Source organism: Hippopotamus amphibius, chromosome 9 (assembly GCF_030028045.1).
Source record: "Hippopotamus amphibius kiboko isolate mHipAmp2 chromosome 9, mHipAmp2.hap2, whole genome shotgun sequence".
Taxonomy (NCBI): Eukaryota; Metazoa; Chordata; class Mammalia; order Artiodactyla; family Hippopotamidae; genus Hippopotamus; species Hippopotamus amphibius.
Window position 1 is genome coordinate 73,406,075 of NC_080194.1, and position 19,202 is coordinate 73,425,276.

At 43.7% G+C, this 19,202-nt stretch overlaps 1 protein-coding gene across 1 annotated transcript; it reads right to left on the reverse strand.

Moving 5' to 3' along the window:
• Positions 1 to 544: 544 nt before the first annotated feature.
• B3GNT6 (UDP-GlcNAc:betaGal beta-1,3-N-acetylglucosaminyltransferase 6) lies at positions 545 to 5,380 on the reverse strand. The gene is made up of 2 exons (XM_057747334.1): positions 5,346 to 5,380; positions 545 to 1,684 (listed from the first exon to the last, which is right to left on the reverse strand). Exon 2 carries the CDS (start codon positions 1,682 to 1,684, stop codon positions 545 to 547), a length of 1,140 nt encoding a protein of 379 aa, XP_057603317.1. The 5' UTR covers positions 5,346 to 5,380.
• Between the last annotated feature and the right edge of the window lie 13,822 nt (positions 5,381 to 19,202).

The following is a 19,202-nucleotide window of genomic DNA, read 5'->3' on the forward strand; positions in this document are numbered from 1 at the left end:
GTGGGGGGTTGCTTTCTAGGTCCCAGGTGCAGACTGACTTCTAGGGGAGAGGAATGCATCTGATGGCTGTCGATCAAGCTCCACATATTTGTGGAGAAAATGATGAAGTAACAACTCATGTGTCCTACACCTGCAGGTGACGATTGATCCTGCCTCCTCACACCTCCCTTGCTCCATTGCCTACAATGACGTGAGGTGGGTGCCCTGGAAGGCTCATAAAGGGGGCGATGGAGCTGGGTCCACCCGATGGAGCACAGTGAGCTTCATTCCTACCTGCACATTCCAATCACCTGAGGAACTTAAAAATCACCTAGAAGTCTCGGAGCACCCAAGACAATCAGAACCGTTGGAGATGAGGCCAGGAGGTAGGAATTTTCCACCCCCCTCGCCCAGGTGATTCCAAAGTGCAGTTAGGATTCAAGCCTACCAAGCTGGGTAGGACAGAAGGTATCCAGAGCATGGAAGATGCGCTCAGCAAGAAAAGCATCACATGTGGAGGCTGCGCATCCCCCCCCAGCCCCACCCCAGCGCGGCCCACCCGGCCTCAGGAGACCCTGTGCCCCCGGGCACAGCTCAGCCCGGGGTCGTGCAGCGCCTTCCACATGAGCAGCATCTCAAAGGGCGCGAAGCGGTGCACGAGCAGCAGCTCGCGGTACATGCAGGGGTCGAAGGAGGGCTGCTGGGCGCCTGGCAGCTGCACGCCGAAAGGCCGGATGCCCTCGTGGCCGCTGGGCGCCAGGCCGGCGCGCTCCAGACACATGCCCATGTAGGCGTCGTCGATGGGGAAGAGCGGGGTGTGGCGGGCGGCTTGACGCAGGGCCTGGATCGTGTGGCTGGACAGGAGGAAGCCGCCGCCGCTGCAGTACACCGGGTAGGCCGGCCCGGGGAAGAGCTGCGCCGGCACAAAGTACTTGCTCCAGCTGTCGCGGATGGGCACGGAGCCGCTCATGAGCTGCCCGGCAAAGAGGTGGTGGTGGGGCGGCTGCGCCTGCAGGAAGCGGAGCACGTTGGCTGTGTGCACAAAGACGTCGTCGTCGCCGCTGAGCAGGAAGCGCGCGTGCGGGCAGCGGGCCTCCAGCCAGTCGAGCAGGTGCACGTGCTTGAGCGTGAGGTTGAGGAAGGTGTCGGCGAAGGCCCACTGCAGCACGTCGCCGTGCTCGCGCGCCTCCAGCGCCACCAGCGCCGCTAGCCGCTCAGCGCGCTCGGCGTCCTCGGGCGCGGCGGTGCCCAGCAGGAAGAGGCGGCGCACGGCCCGCCCGCCGTAGCTGCGCTCCTGCCCCCACGTGCGGCGGATGAGCTCGCGCCGCTCGTAGTTGGCCGGCGACGACTTCACGGCCAGCAGCAGGAAGGCCCCGCGGCTGCCCGTACACTTGGCCGGCGCATCCCAGAGCAATGGGAAGTGGCGGCAGTGGCGGAACCGTAGGAAGTCTTGGATGCGCGCTGGCAGCTGCTCGAAGTCGGCCGTGGCGTTCGCCGAGGCGTTGGCCACGCACGGAGGCGCAGGGCTGGACAGTGGCGCGGCAGCGGGGGTCACACGGGCAACCTGCGGGGAGCCATCCGACATCCTCTCTAGCTGGGACCCGGGGGCTTTGGGGAACCACAAATGCAGGCCCAAGAAACTCAAAGCCACTAGAAGGCAGGTCAGGGTCTTGGGTTTCACGGACCTGCGGCAGAGAATAGCCATCTGTGGAGGGAACCGAGTCAAAGGTGAGCCTGGAGTCGTCTTTGAAACAGCAGAATGACACCCTTCCCCCATCACGACTCTCCCAGAACCCAAAACCAGCCCCTTCTCAACTCTGTTGTTAAGAAGGTAAAAAAAGGAACGAGAACTGAAGCCTTTCACCTCTTCTGCAGCCTGGAGTGTTCTGACCTTCAGATCTGTGTATCTCGTTGCCTCCTACATCTCCTCCCGATGTCAAGTAGGCGGGGCAGGCTTCTCAAGTCAAAGTCAAAGCCTCCGTCTTCCCGTGAATCCGTATGCTGCTTTTTTCCACTTCAGTGAATGATACTTCTCTCTGCCCAGTTGCTCCAATGGGAAGCTCTGACTCTCTACCCCACCCTCAACTTTTGTAGACTTTCCACATCTTGTTGATGCTACATCCTTATCTCTCCAAGTTTATTCCCTCCTCTCCACCCCTGTCCAGCCCTGACCCTCTCTGATCTATTTCCCTCTTTGGGAAAGAGGGAAGGAAGCATGAGGTGACAGTCCTGGACTCAGACTCAGGTTAGGATTCAGTCATTACCGTTTATATGTATCATCTTGAACAAGTCATTTCAGATTTCTAGGGCTGAGTGTTCTCTGTACCAAAGAGTTGGTAGCTTCCTACTTTGCAGGGTAGTTGAGAGCATTAACTGAGCATGAGCTGGCCAGCCAACGAATGGCACCAGTTCTTTACCCTCTTTGGCATCCTCTGGCCCCACCTCCTTCTATTTCTATCTGCTGGTGTTATTTTCTGTTCCCCACACATGCCAGGTCAGGCCCTCTCTGTGTATCTAAATGCCCCCGCCTGCCCCGGGTACACCTCAAGCCCTGCCTTCATGAGGACACCTCAGGACAAATCCCAGATCACAACAGCCTTTCCTGTATTTACTCCCTGCTAAATTCAGTCACGCCAGGCCCTGCCCTTCTTGAAACACACTGCTCTCTGTTTCAGGGATGCCACACTCTCCTGCCTTTCCTCCTTCCTCTTTAACCGCATCTCTCAGTTTTCTTTGCTTTTTCTTCCTCTGAAATGTCCTTTAGTGGTGGTGGTGGGGTGTGTGTGTGTGGGGGGGGGGGTCTCCAGGGCTCTGTCCCAGACACTCTTTTCACCTTTGTGCAAGGTGACTTCCTTCGCTTTTAGCACCTCCAAACTCCAGGGCCATATGTCCAACCAACAGTCTGTTACTTACCAGCTCCATGTGGTGGTCCACAGCCACCTCGGATGCAACCTGAGCTCTCATCTTCCTCCCCAGAGTTGTCCCAGAGTGCCATCCCCACTGTGTTGTTCAAGACTCCCTCCTTTTCCTCATCTCCTCCACCCCCACCCCCCAACCCCAAGCGAGGTCAATTCTAACTCCTAAATATTTCATCAGTCTATCCCCTTCCATTCCCACCATCAACAGGCTAATCTAAACTAGCGTCTGCTGCTCAGACAACCTAGCCTTCTGCTTGGTCTCACCACACACTTTCTTGCTCTCAGCTGATTTGTCCTCTACAGCAGCTGGAATAACCTTGAACAATGCAGATCTGCATGCCACTCCTCATGCTCCTTTCCTCAGCTTCTCACTGTTATCCACCTGCGCTGGGCATCAGCCAAGTCACAGCTTTCAACTGTCAACCTCTTCCTGCCTTGGAGATTTCCCTCACGCTGGTCCACTGCTGGGATGAACCTCCCTTCCCCTCCTTCACCTACTTAATGCCTGCTTGGCCTTCTCATCCTCTAGTTCCACTTGAATAGGCATGTCCTTGGGGAAGGTTTGACGTAACTCAAAGGAGACTAGAGTGTTATTTGTTTAAAGTTTATCTTCCCTCCTGGTCTGTAAGCATCCTGAGGGCAGGGATGGCATCTTGTTGTTCACTGATGTCTCCCCAGTGCCCTGCCCAGGGTGGGAGTTGGGACAACATACTCATGGAAAATACTGGCTGCCTCAGTTCAAATTCTGCCTCTACCATTTTCTAACTGCATGTGCTTAGTAAATTAAGCTGTCAAATAGCTATCTCTTAACAGTTACAGAGTTATTGAAATGATAATTCTATAAAGAATTTATCATGGTTCTTGGCAAACAGTAAGTGTTCAGTAAATATTAGCTATTATGATTATCAGAGATGACAGTAAATATTTGTTGAATGACTACTTTGCCCAGAATATGTGCTCAACAAATATCCTTGGATTGAGTCATTTGCACATAGTAGTAGATATTACCGGATCGAATTGTATTCTTCTGTTTGGTTGTTAGAGTCCGTACACAATGTCTAACACAAGATGGGCAAAAAGCAGGTATTCTGTCAAATAATGGCAGCAATTAACTACAAATAAAAGTGGGAAAGGGACTTCCCTGGAGGCACAGTGGTTAAGAGTCTGCTTGCTAATGCAGAGGACATGGGTTCAATCCCTGGTCCGGGGAGATCCCACGTGCCGAGAAGCAACTAAGTCCATGCGCCACAACTACTGAGCCCACGTGCCACAACTACTGAAGCCTGCATGCCTAGAGCCAGTGCTCTGCAACAAGAGAAGCCACCACAATGAGAAGCCTACACACCACAATGAAGAGTAGCGCCCTCTCACCGCAACTGGAGAAAGACCACGTGCAGCAACAAAGACCCAATACAGCCAATAAATTAATTGATTAAATTAAAACATTTTTTAAAAAAAGAAATACTAGATGTAGGTTCCTATAGCTCTTTTTTTTTTTTAAGTTAAACTGATGTTTTATTTTATTTTATTTTTATTTTTTTTATTTTTATTTTTTTGGGGGGGTACATCAGGTTCAATCATCTGTTTTTATACACATATCCCCGTATTCCCTCCCTTCCTTGACTCCCCCCCTCAAGTCCCCCCCACCCTCCCTGCCCCAGTCCTCTAAGGCATCTTCCATCTTAATGGATTCCTGCTTCAGTGTTTAATGCACCAAGAAAAGAGAAACAGCAAAGTAAACTATTTTATCATCACTGTATGCTCAGTGCCTAGTCCTGTACCTGGCATATTTGCGTCATGCAATGCATTTTTTTCCAATGAATGAAAGAATAAAAGAATGAATGAGAATAGAATTTGGAGTCTGAATAACTTGGGCATGAGTCCCAGCTTCTTTCATTAGCTGTGTGACTTAGTGTAAATTTGTTAACCTCCGAGGTTTCAGTTTTCTCATCTGAAAAATTGAGAAAGTTAACATTCATCTCTCAATGAAATATGAAGCAAGAAAATAATACTGTCAGTGCTAAAAAGTGTCACACAAATGCTAGTTTTAAAAAATAATTAAAAAGCATTCTCTACCTCCTCTTTCTGCCCCTAATCATTTTTAGAAAGAAAATAATCTCAGTTTCAATGCGACAGTAATTCTTGTCTCAATTAAACCTGCATTTACTTTGATAAACTTGATCCAGAAACCTGGATCTCAGCCACCTTTTGATATGAAAGTAAGGAGAATGTTGGGCTGGGTCCTGTTCCCGAGGGTGGCATTGGTTTGCTGGCTCTATTCTTGGGTGCTGACACTGCGAAGCTCTGGGTGTCTTCTCTGCGGTTCTTTTTGCTGGATTCCCCCCATTCTCAAACCACTCTTCTAGGACCCCTTAAAGTTCGGGAGTCCCTGAACTTTAAGCTGTCACAGCCTCTGCCAGCCCTGATCCCTTGTCTCTCAGTACTCACCTCCTGCAGGAAGCCTTCTGGTAAGTCCAGCTCAACGGAACCTGTGTCAATGTTGATATATACCACAGCTGCTGAGTCACAAATCTGGTGAAAGACAAACCTGCCGCTTGTGTGACCTTTAGAACCTCAGGTTCCTCATGTGTGGGACCATGGGCAAGTTGTTTATCTCAGAGGATATATGAGATATATATCCTCAGAGGGTAATATGAGGTGATTGGTGTAAGGCACTTAGAACCACGCCTGCACATAGTGAGTATCATAGTAACATTAGCAATTGGCTAACACAGGAATGTTTGTGGGGCAAAGTAGGTCCTCTTTTATGGATTAAGTTCAGCCTTCTCATGCAGGATTGTATAGAGTTCCTTTGTGACCCTCTTTCTGTGCTCCTTTCTTGCTCTGTTTATCACTCCACATGTTTACTTGCCTTTGCAGTGCTATTGTGGGAAGACATTCTGGAACCTTTTTGAAACATTGAAAATGTTTCAGTATGTGGGCCGATCGATGGGATTCAGAATGTCCTGCTTGAGCAGTGGAGGAGCTGAGGGTGCGGGGCGTGGAGACTAATATCACCCTGTTTGGTCCTGAGGGATGGCTGGTTAGCCAAAGACGGGTAAGATTCCTCAGAGGAGGAACAACCTAAGACAGGCACAGTCGCAGAGGGGCCAACAGGGGTGGGGCACAGACCCTTAATCCTTCTGAGAGAGGTCTCCTGCCCCCAGGGCTGCTTTGCTCTCCACGCCCAGCTCAAACCCATGCCACACCCAGCTCAAATCCACACCCAGCTCAAATCCACACCCAGCTCAAATCCACACCCTGCTCAAATCAGGACCCAGGAGGCAAACAAAGATCATTGCCCCCAGTCATGTGAGGCCTTTGATTGTTTATGGGATTAACCTGGGAGTGTCAGACCCTTAGGCTATGCCGAGAACTCAATAAAAGCAACGTGGGATCAATCAGCGAGGCTCTTGATCCTAGAGGTCTTGAGTCCCCCAGTCCCATCTTTCTCTTCAGTCTGTGTCTGTGTCTTCTTCAAGCTTGCGGCACCCGTCACTCACCTCGAGTCGCCGAGTTGATCCCGGCATGCTATTCACTCTACCTGGGATTCTCTCCCTTATTTTCCCAGAACAGGAAAATTTCCTGTTAGTTGTTCCCTCTTGTGGTTTAAAACCAAGCTATGGATGGCTGGAACAGAGAATCCTCCAGCCCCCTATCACCCCAAGGTATTCTTATATATGTACCATAGATGTGGCAGGCAAACATACCTTTTGTTGCCTTTGGCCCTGACCCCCAACATGGGGCCCCAACCCTGGGGCTTTGCCCTGGTTCCTTTCCCCTTGGCCTCCCTCTGGTTCTTGCTTTGCACTCTGAGGAGAGTGGGGCAAGGAGGGGGAGAAAATGCACCTCCTTGTCAATGGGAAGAAGCCCAAGCCCCCATCTTACCTTGAATGTCTGAGAAGAAATAGACAGGAGCTATTCCCAGACTGGGACCTTCCTTTAACCCCCTTCTTTCACAGGCTGAGGCCCCACCCCCTAGGACTGTGGCTTAGGTCAATATTCTTGAATCTGACCAATCCATGAATCCTTCCTCCTCCTTGGAAGGGGGGACGGCTACAAGCTTCCTTCCAACAGTGACAGCTTGCTTACCCTTTATGATAAAGCTAAATGTTATCTCTTCTAGGTGTTTTCTTAACACCCCCGCCCACCAACTGCAACTGACTTATATACTGCCAGCAATACACTTGACTGAAACACTCTGATGCTATATGGTAATGAGCAGTTTTCCCTGGTAAACTGGGAGCAACTCCAGGGCCTCGGACCTGTTCTGTTAGGATGTGCTTTAAAATTTTTGTTGAGTAATTTGCATGTTCATCTTGGCATACTTTCTAGACACATTCATGACATCTGAGTAGACTGAACTTAGCAACTGATCAAGGGCTTCATCCCATTACCACTGTGAGCAGTTGGGAGGGAGATGAATCAGACTCAGCCCTGGTCCTCAGAGCTCACCATATCTTGGTAAAGCTAGATAATAAATGACTGTAAAATGATGTGATGTGTACAAAACACAGAGGGAACTTGGAGAAGGAACTTCACTGAGCCAGGGAAGACTTCACAGTAGAACTGCATTGTATCAGTTATCTACTGCTGTGTAACAAACCATCCCAAAACTTAATGGCTTTAAACAACCAGCATTTTTGTTTCTCAAGAATCTGTGAGTTACCTGGGAGGTTCTTATGTTGGACCCACCTGGACTCTGTCATGTGGATCTATTCAGCTAATGTGTAAGCTGGGAGCTGGGCCCAACTGGGTCATCTGGGCCTTGCTCTCCTGTGCTCTTTCATCCAGGGCTGCTATGTGACATGCTGATCTCAAGGTTCCAAGATGGTGACAGAGAAGGCTACAGGCCCTCTTGAACTTTTATCATGTCACTTCCACCACATTCTATTGGTCAAAGCAAGTCACAAGACCAGCCTAGATATAAGATATGAGGAAGAATTCCAAAAATGTGTGGCCATATTTAACTTACCACATGGTAAGGAGTTTCCCCAGCAGGTAAGGAGCAATGTAAAGAGGGAGAGGACACTGTGGGCAGAGGTACAGAGCTGAGAATAAACAGGACACATCTGGGAAACATTCCAGGTTTAATGTCGCTGTAAGGGTAAATATTGGGGGTTGAAGGTGCAAAGATAAATTAGTGGTTCCTGAGAAGGGTCTTGAATGCCGTACCTGGAGTTTTAACTTGATCCTTTGAAAGTTTTCACAAGTCCGTATCTGTTTTGAAGAGTCCACTGTAGCAACCCATACATGGTATGAATGCTAGAGAGGGAAATAGTGGAGGAAGTAAACCCAGAGGTGGGGTACCGTGATCCATGAGAGAGAGGTGAGGCCCAAGCCTGAACTGGGCAGGGGTTGTCAGAAGGGCAGGGATGGTGTCCTCATAGCTTGGTGACTTACTGGATTCAAGAATGTTCACCTCTCAGGTTCCTTGTCCTTGATAATTTAGAGGGGCTTGGCAGGGGCGAGGGGAATGTCTGGATGAGAGAGAGTGAGGATACATATGAGGGGGAAGTGGTGGGACGGGCCTGATCATATTCCTCCCCAGACTGAGCAACTCCTGTCGCACTCGTGGCTGAGAGTCCAAGGCCTGGCACAGAACAGACATCCATCCAGGTTGGCCCAAAGACTTTGTTAACTCATTTTCTCCAAGTCTCTAAAAACTCATCTTTTCTCTTTAGCAGAAATGTCTCTTGGGAAGTTTGGGGATGAATTGAAGTGGGGAGAAAGTTAAATGGGGATAAGTTTATTGGAATAAAATGAATAGGCTTTAGGACGGAGCGATGACCTCTCTAGGAAGGTTCTGGAGTGGTCAAGGAGGAACTTAGTGAGATGTGTGTACTGGGTATGGGCGGCAGAGTGATTTATGAGAGGTGTATTGTTCAGAAGTGGAACAAAAGAGGTGGATTAAAGCAATCCTAACTCCTTTTCAGCCCTCACTTTTACAGTAAGTGATTGTTTTTATCTAGCATAAAAGGTCTCTGTCTATTGCTTGTTCTGCCACACCTTAGTCATAAAAACTGGCAGAGGAACCTGTCCCCACCTCCAAAATAAACAGGTTCTATGGGCACAGGTGGGCCAGATGGCCAGGAAGGGGAGAAAAGTTGGATGGTCCTTTGTTCCAGGTTGAACTGGCCAGTGGAAGAGGGATCCAGAAGAGGGGTTGACTGCTCAGGTCCGTTCAGAAGTTTTGAAGTACCCCTGGCAGGCCCGGGCCAGGCACTCTTACAGGAATGATCCTATTCAGAAAATCCATTATAATTAGATTCATATTACACCATGGCACTAACCCTTAAGACAACCCTACATTTTACAGATGTAGAATCTAACATTTAACTTTAAGTGACTTGGACACAATTACACTGCTTTTCAGTGGAGGACCAGGATACTAAGCTAGGCTGTTAGACACCAAAAAGGACAGGAAATACATAACAGCACCCCACCGGGACTAATGCAGTGGGCTCCAACTTGGAGCTGCCTCAGCGCAGTGCTGGACCAGGTTAATCCCCTCCACCCCCTCATGCCTCGAGATCATTGATGTTTAACTGAAAAGTTATTAGCTTTTAACCTTGTAAACTACTCAGGCTTGGAGTAGAAACTTACTGCAGAATCACTTAAGACTAATGACAAAAAAAGTCCCAGCATAATTACTAAACATCCTTCCCGTGAACAGGATTGCTGCTGGCCTATACAGCCCCTTCACTCAGATATTGGAAAAAAGTGTCGTGAGACACAACACTTGCAAGTTCCGTACCGTGACAAGCTGAGCACAGGCTTCAGCCTGTACTAACCCCCTCCCCTAACTGTATCATTGTGCAGTGCACAAACTGTACAACTAAACGTGTGGCCCTACCTTTATATAAGTATATAGATACATTAAATACAAACCAGGGATAAAACATTACCAGAAGTCTTATTCAAAACAGTATTATTTAATACTTTCACTTATAGCAAGGTAATTAATGCTGAAATATAGCCTAGATTATAGCAGATTAGATAAAAATACAGTTCTATCTTCTAGAAAAATAACTGTGGCATTGGCAAATCAAATAGAAAAAGTGAATAAGCAGGTCTGAGATCATCTGAAATTGTTCGTTCCTCGTATAGCTCCATGACAATCTATGTTTATTAAATAATTGCTAGTAGAACAAATATCTGCACCAAAATGAAACCAGGAAACCCTATATTAGCTTGAAAAGTTTCTCTAATGGTCACACTGATAAATGACTCAGAAATATCCAAAGTATGGAAATGCTTGATAGTAAACAACATTGTATAATACATTAAACAAAAATTATGATAATATTTCTTAAAATGATTCATTTATTAATTGATATTAAGTAATTTAGTTCTAAAAGAGCCAAAAGAAAGAAGTCCTAATTGTGGAAAGGATTTTGAACTTCTCCTTTCAGAAAGTATTGGGTTGGCTAAAAGTTTCATTCTGGTTTTTTTCTCTAAGATGGCTCTAGTAGCACTTAGTTGTCTTTAACTTCATCCGAAACAATTTTGTTAGATTGTATGTGACAGCTGTCATATCAGAGTGTGTTTAAAAAAAGCCTTATCAAAATTGGTGAATTTTTGTGTAGCCATTTTAATATTGAAGATGGAAGTAAAAGAGCAACATTTTTGGCATACTATGCTTTGTTACCTCAAGAAAGGTAAAAATGCAACCGAAATGCAAAAAGAGATTTGCGCAGTGTATGGAGAAGGTGCTGTGACTGATTGAATGTGTCAAAAGTGATTTGCGAAGTTTTGTGCCAGAGATTTCTCGCTGGATGATGCTCCACAGTCGGGTAGACCAGTCGAAGCTGATAGCGATCAAATTGAGACATTAACTGAGGACAATCAATGTTATACCTTGCAGGAGATAGCTGCCATACTCAAAATATCCAAATCAAGAGTTGAAAATCATTTGCACCAGCCTGCTTATGTAAATGGCTTTGATGTTTGGGTTCCACATAAGTTAAGCAGGAAAAAAAACCTTCTTGACCTTATTTTCACATGCGATTCTCCACTGAAATGTAATGAAAACGTTCCCTTTTTAAAACAAATTGTGACAGGTGATGAAAAGTGGATACTGGGCAACAATGTGGAACAGAAGAGATCGTGATGCAAGCAAAATGAACCACCACCAACCACACCAAAGGCCGGTCTTCATCTAAAGAAGGTAATGTTGTGTATATGGTGAGATTGGAAGGGATTCCTCTATTATGAGCTCCTTTGGGAAAACCAAATGATTAATTGCAACAAGTACTGCTCCCAATTAGACCAACTGAAAGCAGCACTCGACAAAAAGCCACCAGAATTAGTCAACAGAAAATGCATAATCTTCCATCAGGGAAATGCAAGACTGCATGTTTCTTTGATGACCAGGCCAAAACTGTTACAGCTTGGCTGGGAAGTTCTGATTCATCCACCGTATTTACCCACAGACATTGCACCTTTTGGATTTCCATTTACTTAGGTCTTTACAAAATTCTTTTAATGGAAAATATTTCAGTTCCCTGGAAGACTGTAAAAGGCACCTGAACAGTTCTTTGCTCAAAAGACAAAAAGTTTTGGGAAGATGGAATTATGAAGCTGCCAGAAAAATGGCAGAAGGTAGTAGAACAAAACGGTGAATACGTTGTTCCATAAAGTTCTTAGTGAAAGTGAAAAATGTGTCTTTTATTTTTACTTAAAAACCAAAGGCAATTTTTGGCCCACCCAATTATAAAGTGTACATGACTATGATAGCTTATTAGTTCCTTGACAATTACCACATGACACATTTTATATGGCATGAGACAAAAATGGTCAAATGATCTCAACTTTCTGGAAGTCAACTCAAAAGCTGAATGCAAGTAGCATTTTTGGACTTTATAGTAAGGAACAGAATTTCCTTTATAATGAAAACAAAATCATGTAATTTTCCCCAAAGGTTTAGGCACTCTGCAGCAGGCTATTGCCAACCTAGTAAAACTGGTATGAAGAAATACTTTAGCATAAATATTTAAACACAAGTCCTGCAATTACATTCAACAAAGAAGTGAGTGCTGCCTCAAATGTATAAAATATTTCATTCTGACAAATACACACTGGAATCACCTTATAGAGAAGTGCAGTGGGAAGAACTACCATCCTTCCACATTTGCTGAAGGTCTAGAGAAGGGGAGGTAAACTCTTAGAACCAGATAGTGAACATTTAGGGACTTGCAGGCCACACATCTCTGTAACATATTCCTCTTTTTCTTCTTGTATGTTTACACAGTGCTTTTAAAATGTAAAAACTATTCTTACCTTGCAGGCCATACAACTGCAGACTGGATTTCATCTTTGGGCTGTAGTTCACCAAACCCTGGTCCAGAGCCATTTGATAGCATAGACCTTTCATCATTTTCTTTTAGGTACAGATGATGTCAGGATGAATATTTGTAGGGAATCATATTTCAGTGCTTAAAGATTTCTCTATTGTGCTCTGCTGGAACCATAGAGTTACTTCTGCAAACTCAATTTAAAAGTGATGATCTGCAGATCTGACATCTGCCAGAGAAGTTTCAGAAGATTTATGACATTTTTGTGAATATTTAAATTACCAATGACTAAATCTGGTCCACAAAGCAACACTGTGCTCCTTAAAGCCATGAAGAAGTACTTGTAATAAGGGTTAAAAAGGAACTGTGAGCAAAGTGTGATGTGTGGTTGGTGCTATGATATTGATACCTGCTGAGTGGGACAATTTTAAAAGTTACTTGAAGGCCTGTAATCAAGTGGGTTTTAGGGTTTCCTAGTTGGAAATATTCCTGTGATCATTTTCTACACTAGCTACCAATCAAAGCAGGCAGCAACTTAATGACTCAATGATAATGAAGGTCTTGTGAAACAATACTAGATATTTAAAGTGTGTTCAGATGGTGCTCAGTACTACTTATTCCAAACGTGCATCAACAACAGCAGAAATTTTGTAGGTAATAATACTGCTTAAATTCCTTAGTGATCTGCCTGCTCCTTAGCTGCTCTGATTGCTAACTTTGTTTTCCACTTTCCCCTCAAATATGTCAAGATTTCATTACCCAAGGTGAAAGTTTATGGTCTAAAGCCAGAGTTTTATCTTCAGTGTGAATTTTAAGTGAAGAGGTATCTTTCTCTGGGTCTAGGTAATGTCCAAATAAGATAAAACACTGAAACATTAATTACTAAGCATAAATTTATCTACTTTTGACTTACTTTCACAGGGAGACTAAAGATGTTTGGGTTTGTTGACAAACATGTTCTTTCACCACATTCAAAAAATAAAGAACCATATGCTTCTATAAATTGAGGTGGTATATTCATAAATTTGTTAATCTACTACAGAATTCTGATGTGACAGTTCACAATTGCCTACTTCCTCATTTTCACTGGAAATTAAGGTTACTAAGGGTTAAGAATTCTAATCAACATATATAAATAAAAATACTAGAAACAATAAAGAAGGGAAGCAATCTTGAAAGGTCTGAAAGAAATGAAGGATGTGTTTTTGTTAAGGAAAAGAGAGTAATTTTGTCCTGAAGTAGTTGCTTAGAGATTGTCAAATGGTTTTCCAGAATGAGAAAGAGGAAAGTAAAGACAAAAACCTGAATGGGTATAGAAAGTTGTAAAGGGTCTGCAGAAGGTGGTGGGAGTGGGAGAGGTAGAGAAAGGAATGGGGCTGGGGAGAATATCTAAGGTGGTCAAGCTGGCTAAGACTGAATGCATTTATTTATAATTTTTAAAAAAATCAGCTCATTGAGCTGCCTGATCTCCTTGCTTGGTGCCTGCAATAAACACTGTACTTTCCTTCACCACACACACACAAAGAGCTCAATAGTGTACAAATGCAAAACTAGAGGTTGAAATTCCCTGTCTGTTAAAAGGACAAAGTTTTTTGGATTACTGGTCTGTATTTAGTGAGACAAAGTAATTACTGTCACTTTGGTCACATGGGTAAGTGAAGTATTTTTTCACAGTGACCCATAATCTTATTTAATTAAGCATTCAAACCTTTTAACAACTTCCCCAAATCAAATTCTAAATGAAGTCTTCTTGACCTCTTACTTTGAGATTTCTTAGAGGGCCCCTGGAAAATCTCAAAGGATTTGTTCTCTCACCTTATTAAAAGAGAGGTATTAAATTAATTAGGTTTATTTGATGGGTTAAATTGCATGGCAAGCATTGTCAAATAAGTGATGCTTAACCCTCCCTAGATTATAGTTCTATGGGTATGTGTTATTAATACAAGTATTTCAGAAACTGTATGAAATTTCTAGAAGTTTGTTAATGTCATAGCTGTCCATGATATGTCCTGGTAGAATGTCATAACTCCATTTATCTTGAAATGTTGAACTGACAACCAAATTTCGTTGTCAACTGCATTATAATGAACTCTCATCAGACCTTTAACGATAGCTGTGTTAAGCCTTTTGTCATTCACAGATGCTATTTTACTCTGATGCCTTCCTGAAAACTCTTATAATCAGCTACAGGCTTCATCTTCCACATCTTCTCAGAGATCCATGGAAAAGACTATAACAGGTACTCTGAGGTGCAGGCTTACATAACTTTGAGATCATATCACTGAACTGAACAAGGATTTCCAGAACTAATGGAGAAGCTCATGGTTTTATGAAATTGCTAACCAAAATCAAGAGAGACATCAATTTATCACATGGGATTGAGTAGACTGATGAAGAATGATTATGACTCCTTCTGTGATTTTGCTTGTAATATTGCTGGTTCTTTAATGTTCTATTTTCTGGATTTAAGGAACCCCTTTTCTCTTAAGCTATGCAGAGCTTACAACAATTCAGTAGATTATATCTTTGTAAACAGAGATGAAACATTTATCTTTTCTCCCTGCCCAAACCCTCCAAAATTTGGAACAAACTCTTATTGAATACTTATTTCCATGGCAATATAGATATTTGAATAAATTCAATAAGAATTTGTTCTCCATATAACAGGACACAATTGGTAACATTGATTATATTACCAAGGCTTTGACTAGAATGCCATATTTGAGGATGATGTGCATAGATATGACCAGTTTTAAGGAATTATGGTTGACTTTAAGGAGCCAGTGCTTACAAAGCCCTCCTGGAAAACTGGCCTAGTACCTGGTTGAGTAAGGAAGGCTACTTCCTGGCAGGACCAGGAAGCTTAGGATATTTTGGGGACCTGGAGAAGGAGGGATTCATCCAAATCTGAGGGTATGCAAGAGAAGTCTGATGTTCTCAGCTTGGATTCCTAGCCTCAAGGCTTTTCAAAGTCCAATCTGGGATTCCTAATAAAACTTCAAAAGACGTATGTCATCAATTACTATTCTCGTTGCACTTATATAAACAATCAGGCCAAGTTTGATGAGACTAGACATGCTTTGCAAACAAACAAGTCTTACCTTGATTATCTTTGACAAAAATGGGGTGAGCATAAAGAGAAATTTTATGTTTTAATGGAAAACTATAATATACCCTTGTGGATTACCAGATGCTAGTCCTGTTCATTCTCTTTGAGCTATTTTCACCTCTTTGTAAGCCAGATCCTGCCATCTTGTGCATTTTGTCACTAATTAACATTTCCAATTTTCTACTACCCTTCTGACTTGGCCCAAACTGCCCTTTTCCTGAAGCCCTGCAAGCTGAAGCTGGATGTAACTTTACGGGATTTACCACCACAACAGTTTGGGCCACTCAGGAAGTTCACCAGAACATGGTCCTTTGAGCTCTAGGAAATAATCATGTGTGAGACTGCCACTACCAACCTTGCTCCACTGTTTATTTAATAAATTTACTTATTTGCTGCATTGGGTCTTTGTTGCTGCACACGGGCTTTCTCTGGTTGCAGCGAGCGGGGGTTACTCTTCACTGTGGTGCTCAGGCTCCTCATTGCTGTGGCTTCTCTTTTTGCTTAGCATGGGCTCTAGGCACGTGGACTTCAGTAGTTGCAGCATACAGGCTCAATAGTTGTGGCTCATGGGCTCTAGAGCACAGGTTCAATAGTCATGGTTCATGGGCTTAGTTGCTCCATGGCATGTGGGATTGTCCTGGAGCAGGGATTGAACCCGTGCACCCTGCATTGGGAGGCGGATTCTCAACCAATGCGCCACCTAGGAAGTCCTGCTCCACTGTTTAAAGATGCTTTAAGACCAACATCTAGAAATCCTTTTGATTGACTGCCCTCTGTACTTGAAAACCGAGTTTATAATGTGCTACAACTATTAATTTTTGCTTTTCCTTTTGTTTCTCCATAAATCTATGTCTTCCTTACCTTTGCAGATCTCTGATCTCCTAACTTCTAATCTGAATCTTCTCTCCACAGCCACCAACTTGGCTTCTGGTCTGTGAAACTCCTTGGAAAGTTTTAGACAGGGAAAATAAAAGGTCCAGAATACACCACTGTGGCATAAAAAAATATTTTGAGCTGAATGAATCTGAGAATCAATAGAGGCAGGAAGAGGCTTTTTTTCCTGAATTACCTTTATCTGCCTGTAAGCAGAACCTCCCTAAAGAACTCAACTGTCATAAATCTTCCCTGGGAGTTTCAACGCCACACCTAAAAAGACATTGTCACAGAACCATCATATCTCCCACCTATTCTCCTAAGGGCCCATTTATCTTTCCTAAAAGTCATTTGTTTTCCCCTTAAGTGCCCTTTCTCACTGTCCCATTCTCTTACTAAGATGGTATATAAGCTGCAAATTCTGCCTCAAGTCACATTTTTCTCTGAACTCCCATTTACATATGTAAATAAAAATCTGCCCTTTCTCTTGCTAATCTGTCCTTTGTCAGTGTATTTCACAGGCCCCCAACAACTGAATCTAAGAGGGTGGAGGAGAGGCTTTCCCTCCACAACAGGAGAAACTGTTAAGTTCAATGGCATGCTCACATAAACCTCAGCAATACTGGCAGCTTCTCCCCATCTAGCAACTACAAATTGACAATTTTCATTCAGACGATTCTGGATTTTTCCTTTTTTTTTTCACTTACAGCCCCCTCCACAATGGACATTTAGCCAAATTTTAGTCATTATTTCCAAATGTTTACAGCATGGTGAATAAGCTGTAATTTTAGACACTGAAAAATAAGACGTGATCAAACTAATTAAATTATGGTATTGATAAGATGCACAATGTAAGATAGAGGTAGATCTGCAAATTGCCACTTAGTTGCAAATTCCAATCAGAACTGGTTCTCTTTGAAACATCGGTTTTACATAAATGCTTATCCAGTAGCAAGCCATAAGCCACAGGGCTAGAATAATATTTCTGTCATGTAAATGTGGAACTGAGAGCTAAAACCCTTAAACTTAGCAACAGATGATTTTTTTCAAGAGCAAAGTATTATGCAACCCACAGTGACAGGGAGAGAGTAAAGGGACAAAGTAGGTGATTAAATAGTTAATCCCACTAGGGGATTGTAAGTAGGAAAAAGTATGGGACACCCCTGTAAGCTAATGATTACTCAAGAAAGCAGGTCTGCTTAACCACAAAACCAAGCAGGCTTGTTTAGCAACAAAACCACATCACACAAGCATGAGACATGCCTGAAAACAATAAAACAATGGTGGCATGAGACCCACATGCTGCCCAGTGAGCTCAGTAACTTAATGATCCCTAGGACGTGCTCTCTGCACACATAAAAATACAATAATTTATGGAAAGGTGCTCATTGTACGGAGACCTGAAATAATTGTTACAGTCCTGGCTTGACAATGTAGGGACCAGAAACTCCCCTGCCCAACCTGGAGGAGGAGCTGGTGATGGAAGCATGACGTCTGCTCAAGAAAGACAAAGAAGATCCTTTCCCCCTCCCCACTTTTCCTTTGATTATAAAACTGTAGCCCACTAAGTTCTCAGCACAGCATCCTCTTGCCTGCCTGCTTGTAAGCCTCACAGGCATCACTTCTTATCCATCACTTTGCCTCTTGCTGAGTTCCTTCTGCGCTGAGACATAAAGGACCAGGCTCCTCGGAGCCCCCGAAACAACATCTATCCATTTCAGCAGGACTCATAAGAAAAGCTTAAACTAAGTTATTAGTCACCTCTAAGGACATTGGCTAAATTCTGAAGGTGTTGGCATTAAAACAGAACAATTTTTTTCAGGCATTTAAAGATTTTCATGCATCATGTACCTGAAGGTTTTGGTCTCTTGACTTTCTTTGACTCACACCTCTTCCTCTCACTGGTATATGAAAAACCCTCTTGGTGTAAGGAAAGCCCAGTCCTGGAAATTTTGCACTGAGGTTAACCATAATATTTGATCTAATTCTAAACCAAATACCACTATTTGGGGTTCTCATTTGTGGATTATTCGAAAACAAATGTTCCTCCTGTTCATCATTAATTTATATAATATCGCAACGATAAAAGAGATCACTTCAGGAGTGGTAATATTTCATGAAAGCACAAAGGTGCGGAGAGGTGGGTAGAGTGACCAATCAGATGAACACAACCACCTTTCATCTAGTTTTCTCTTAAAAAACGTCAAACTGCTTTCAATTTTCTGGAGTGAAAATGGCAGCACAGGTAGGATGTTAAAATGTGCAAGCTAATTGCTTCTTTCACATCCTCATAAAGTACTAATGTTTTCTAGAATACAATTTGCTATAGGGCTCAGAGATGAGCACCTTTCACATCACATGATAAGCACACAAACCATTATTTGCTCAGAAGGAAAAGGTTTTTTTTTTTGGCACACTCTAGTTAACAGGAAAGCTCTCAAAAAAATAAAGGGAAGGGAGGGGGAGGTAATAACCCAACCCTATAATAATACAACTCAGAGTCCCAGAAGGAAAAAAAATTAAGCCATATTGAAATAAAGACGATTCAGTAATATCCTAAAGATCACCAGTATTTCCATAATACTTGATATGGCACAGATACAAAGTCTTGAGTGTGCAAATACTTAGGTTGCTAAAAAGGGAGCCACGTGTGAGACAAAAACTAACTTGGAAAATTAAAGAGGCTGGATTTTGTCTCTGCTTGCTGTTCAACCCTTCTAAAACTTTTTTTGCTGAGCGGTTTCATGCTGTTTGTTTTCACAACAGAAACAAGGATCTCTGAAGAAGTGTTATAAGTCTCCAAGGTGCTGGACAGCTATATTCAACAAGAAACTACAGGTGGTGGCGGTTGAACTGCTCATTCAACAAACTGCTCTAAAGGGCCTCAGTGTCAGGGCGTGGTCTCTGTACCCTTAATCTGACTCTAATACCGCAGAACCTTCATCTCACAGCTTTTAGCATTGTCAGGAAGGATGGGCCTTGGTTTTTATACAGATTCTTTATACAGAAGTATGTCTTAGTGAAAAG

Coding starts and splice junctions, on each gene's coding strand:
- B3GNT6 (XM_057747334.1), bottom strand. CDS start 1,684: ATGGCTATTCTCTGCCGCAGGTCCGTGAAACCCAAGACCCTGACCTGC.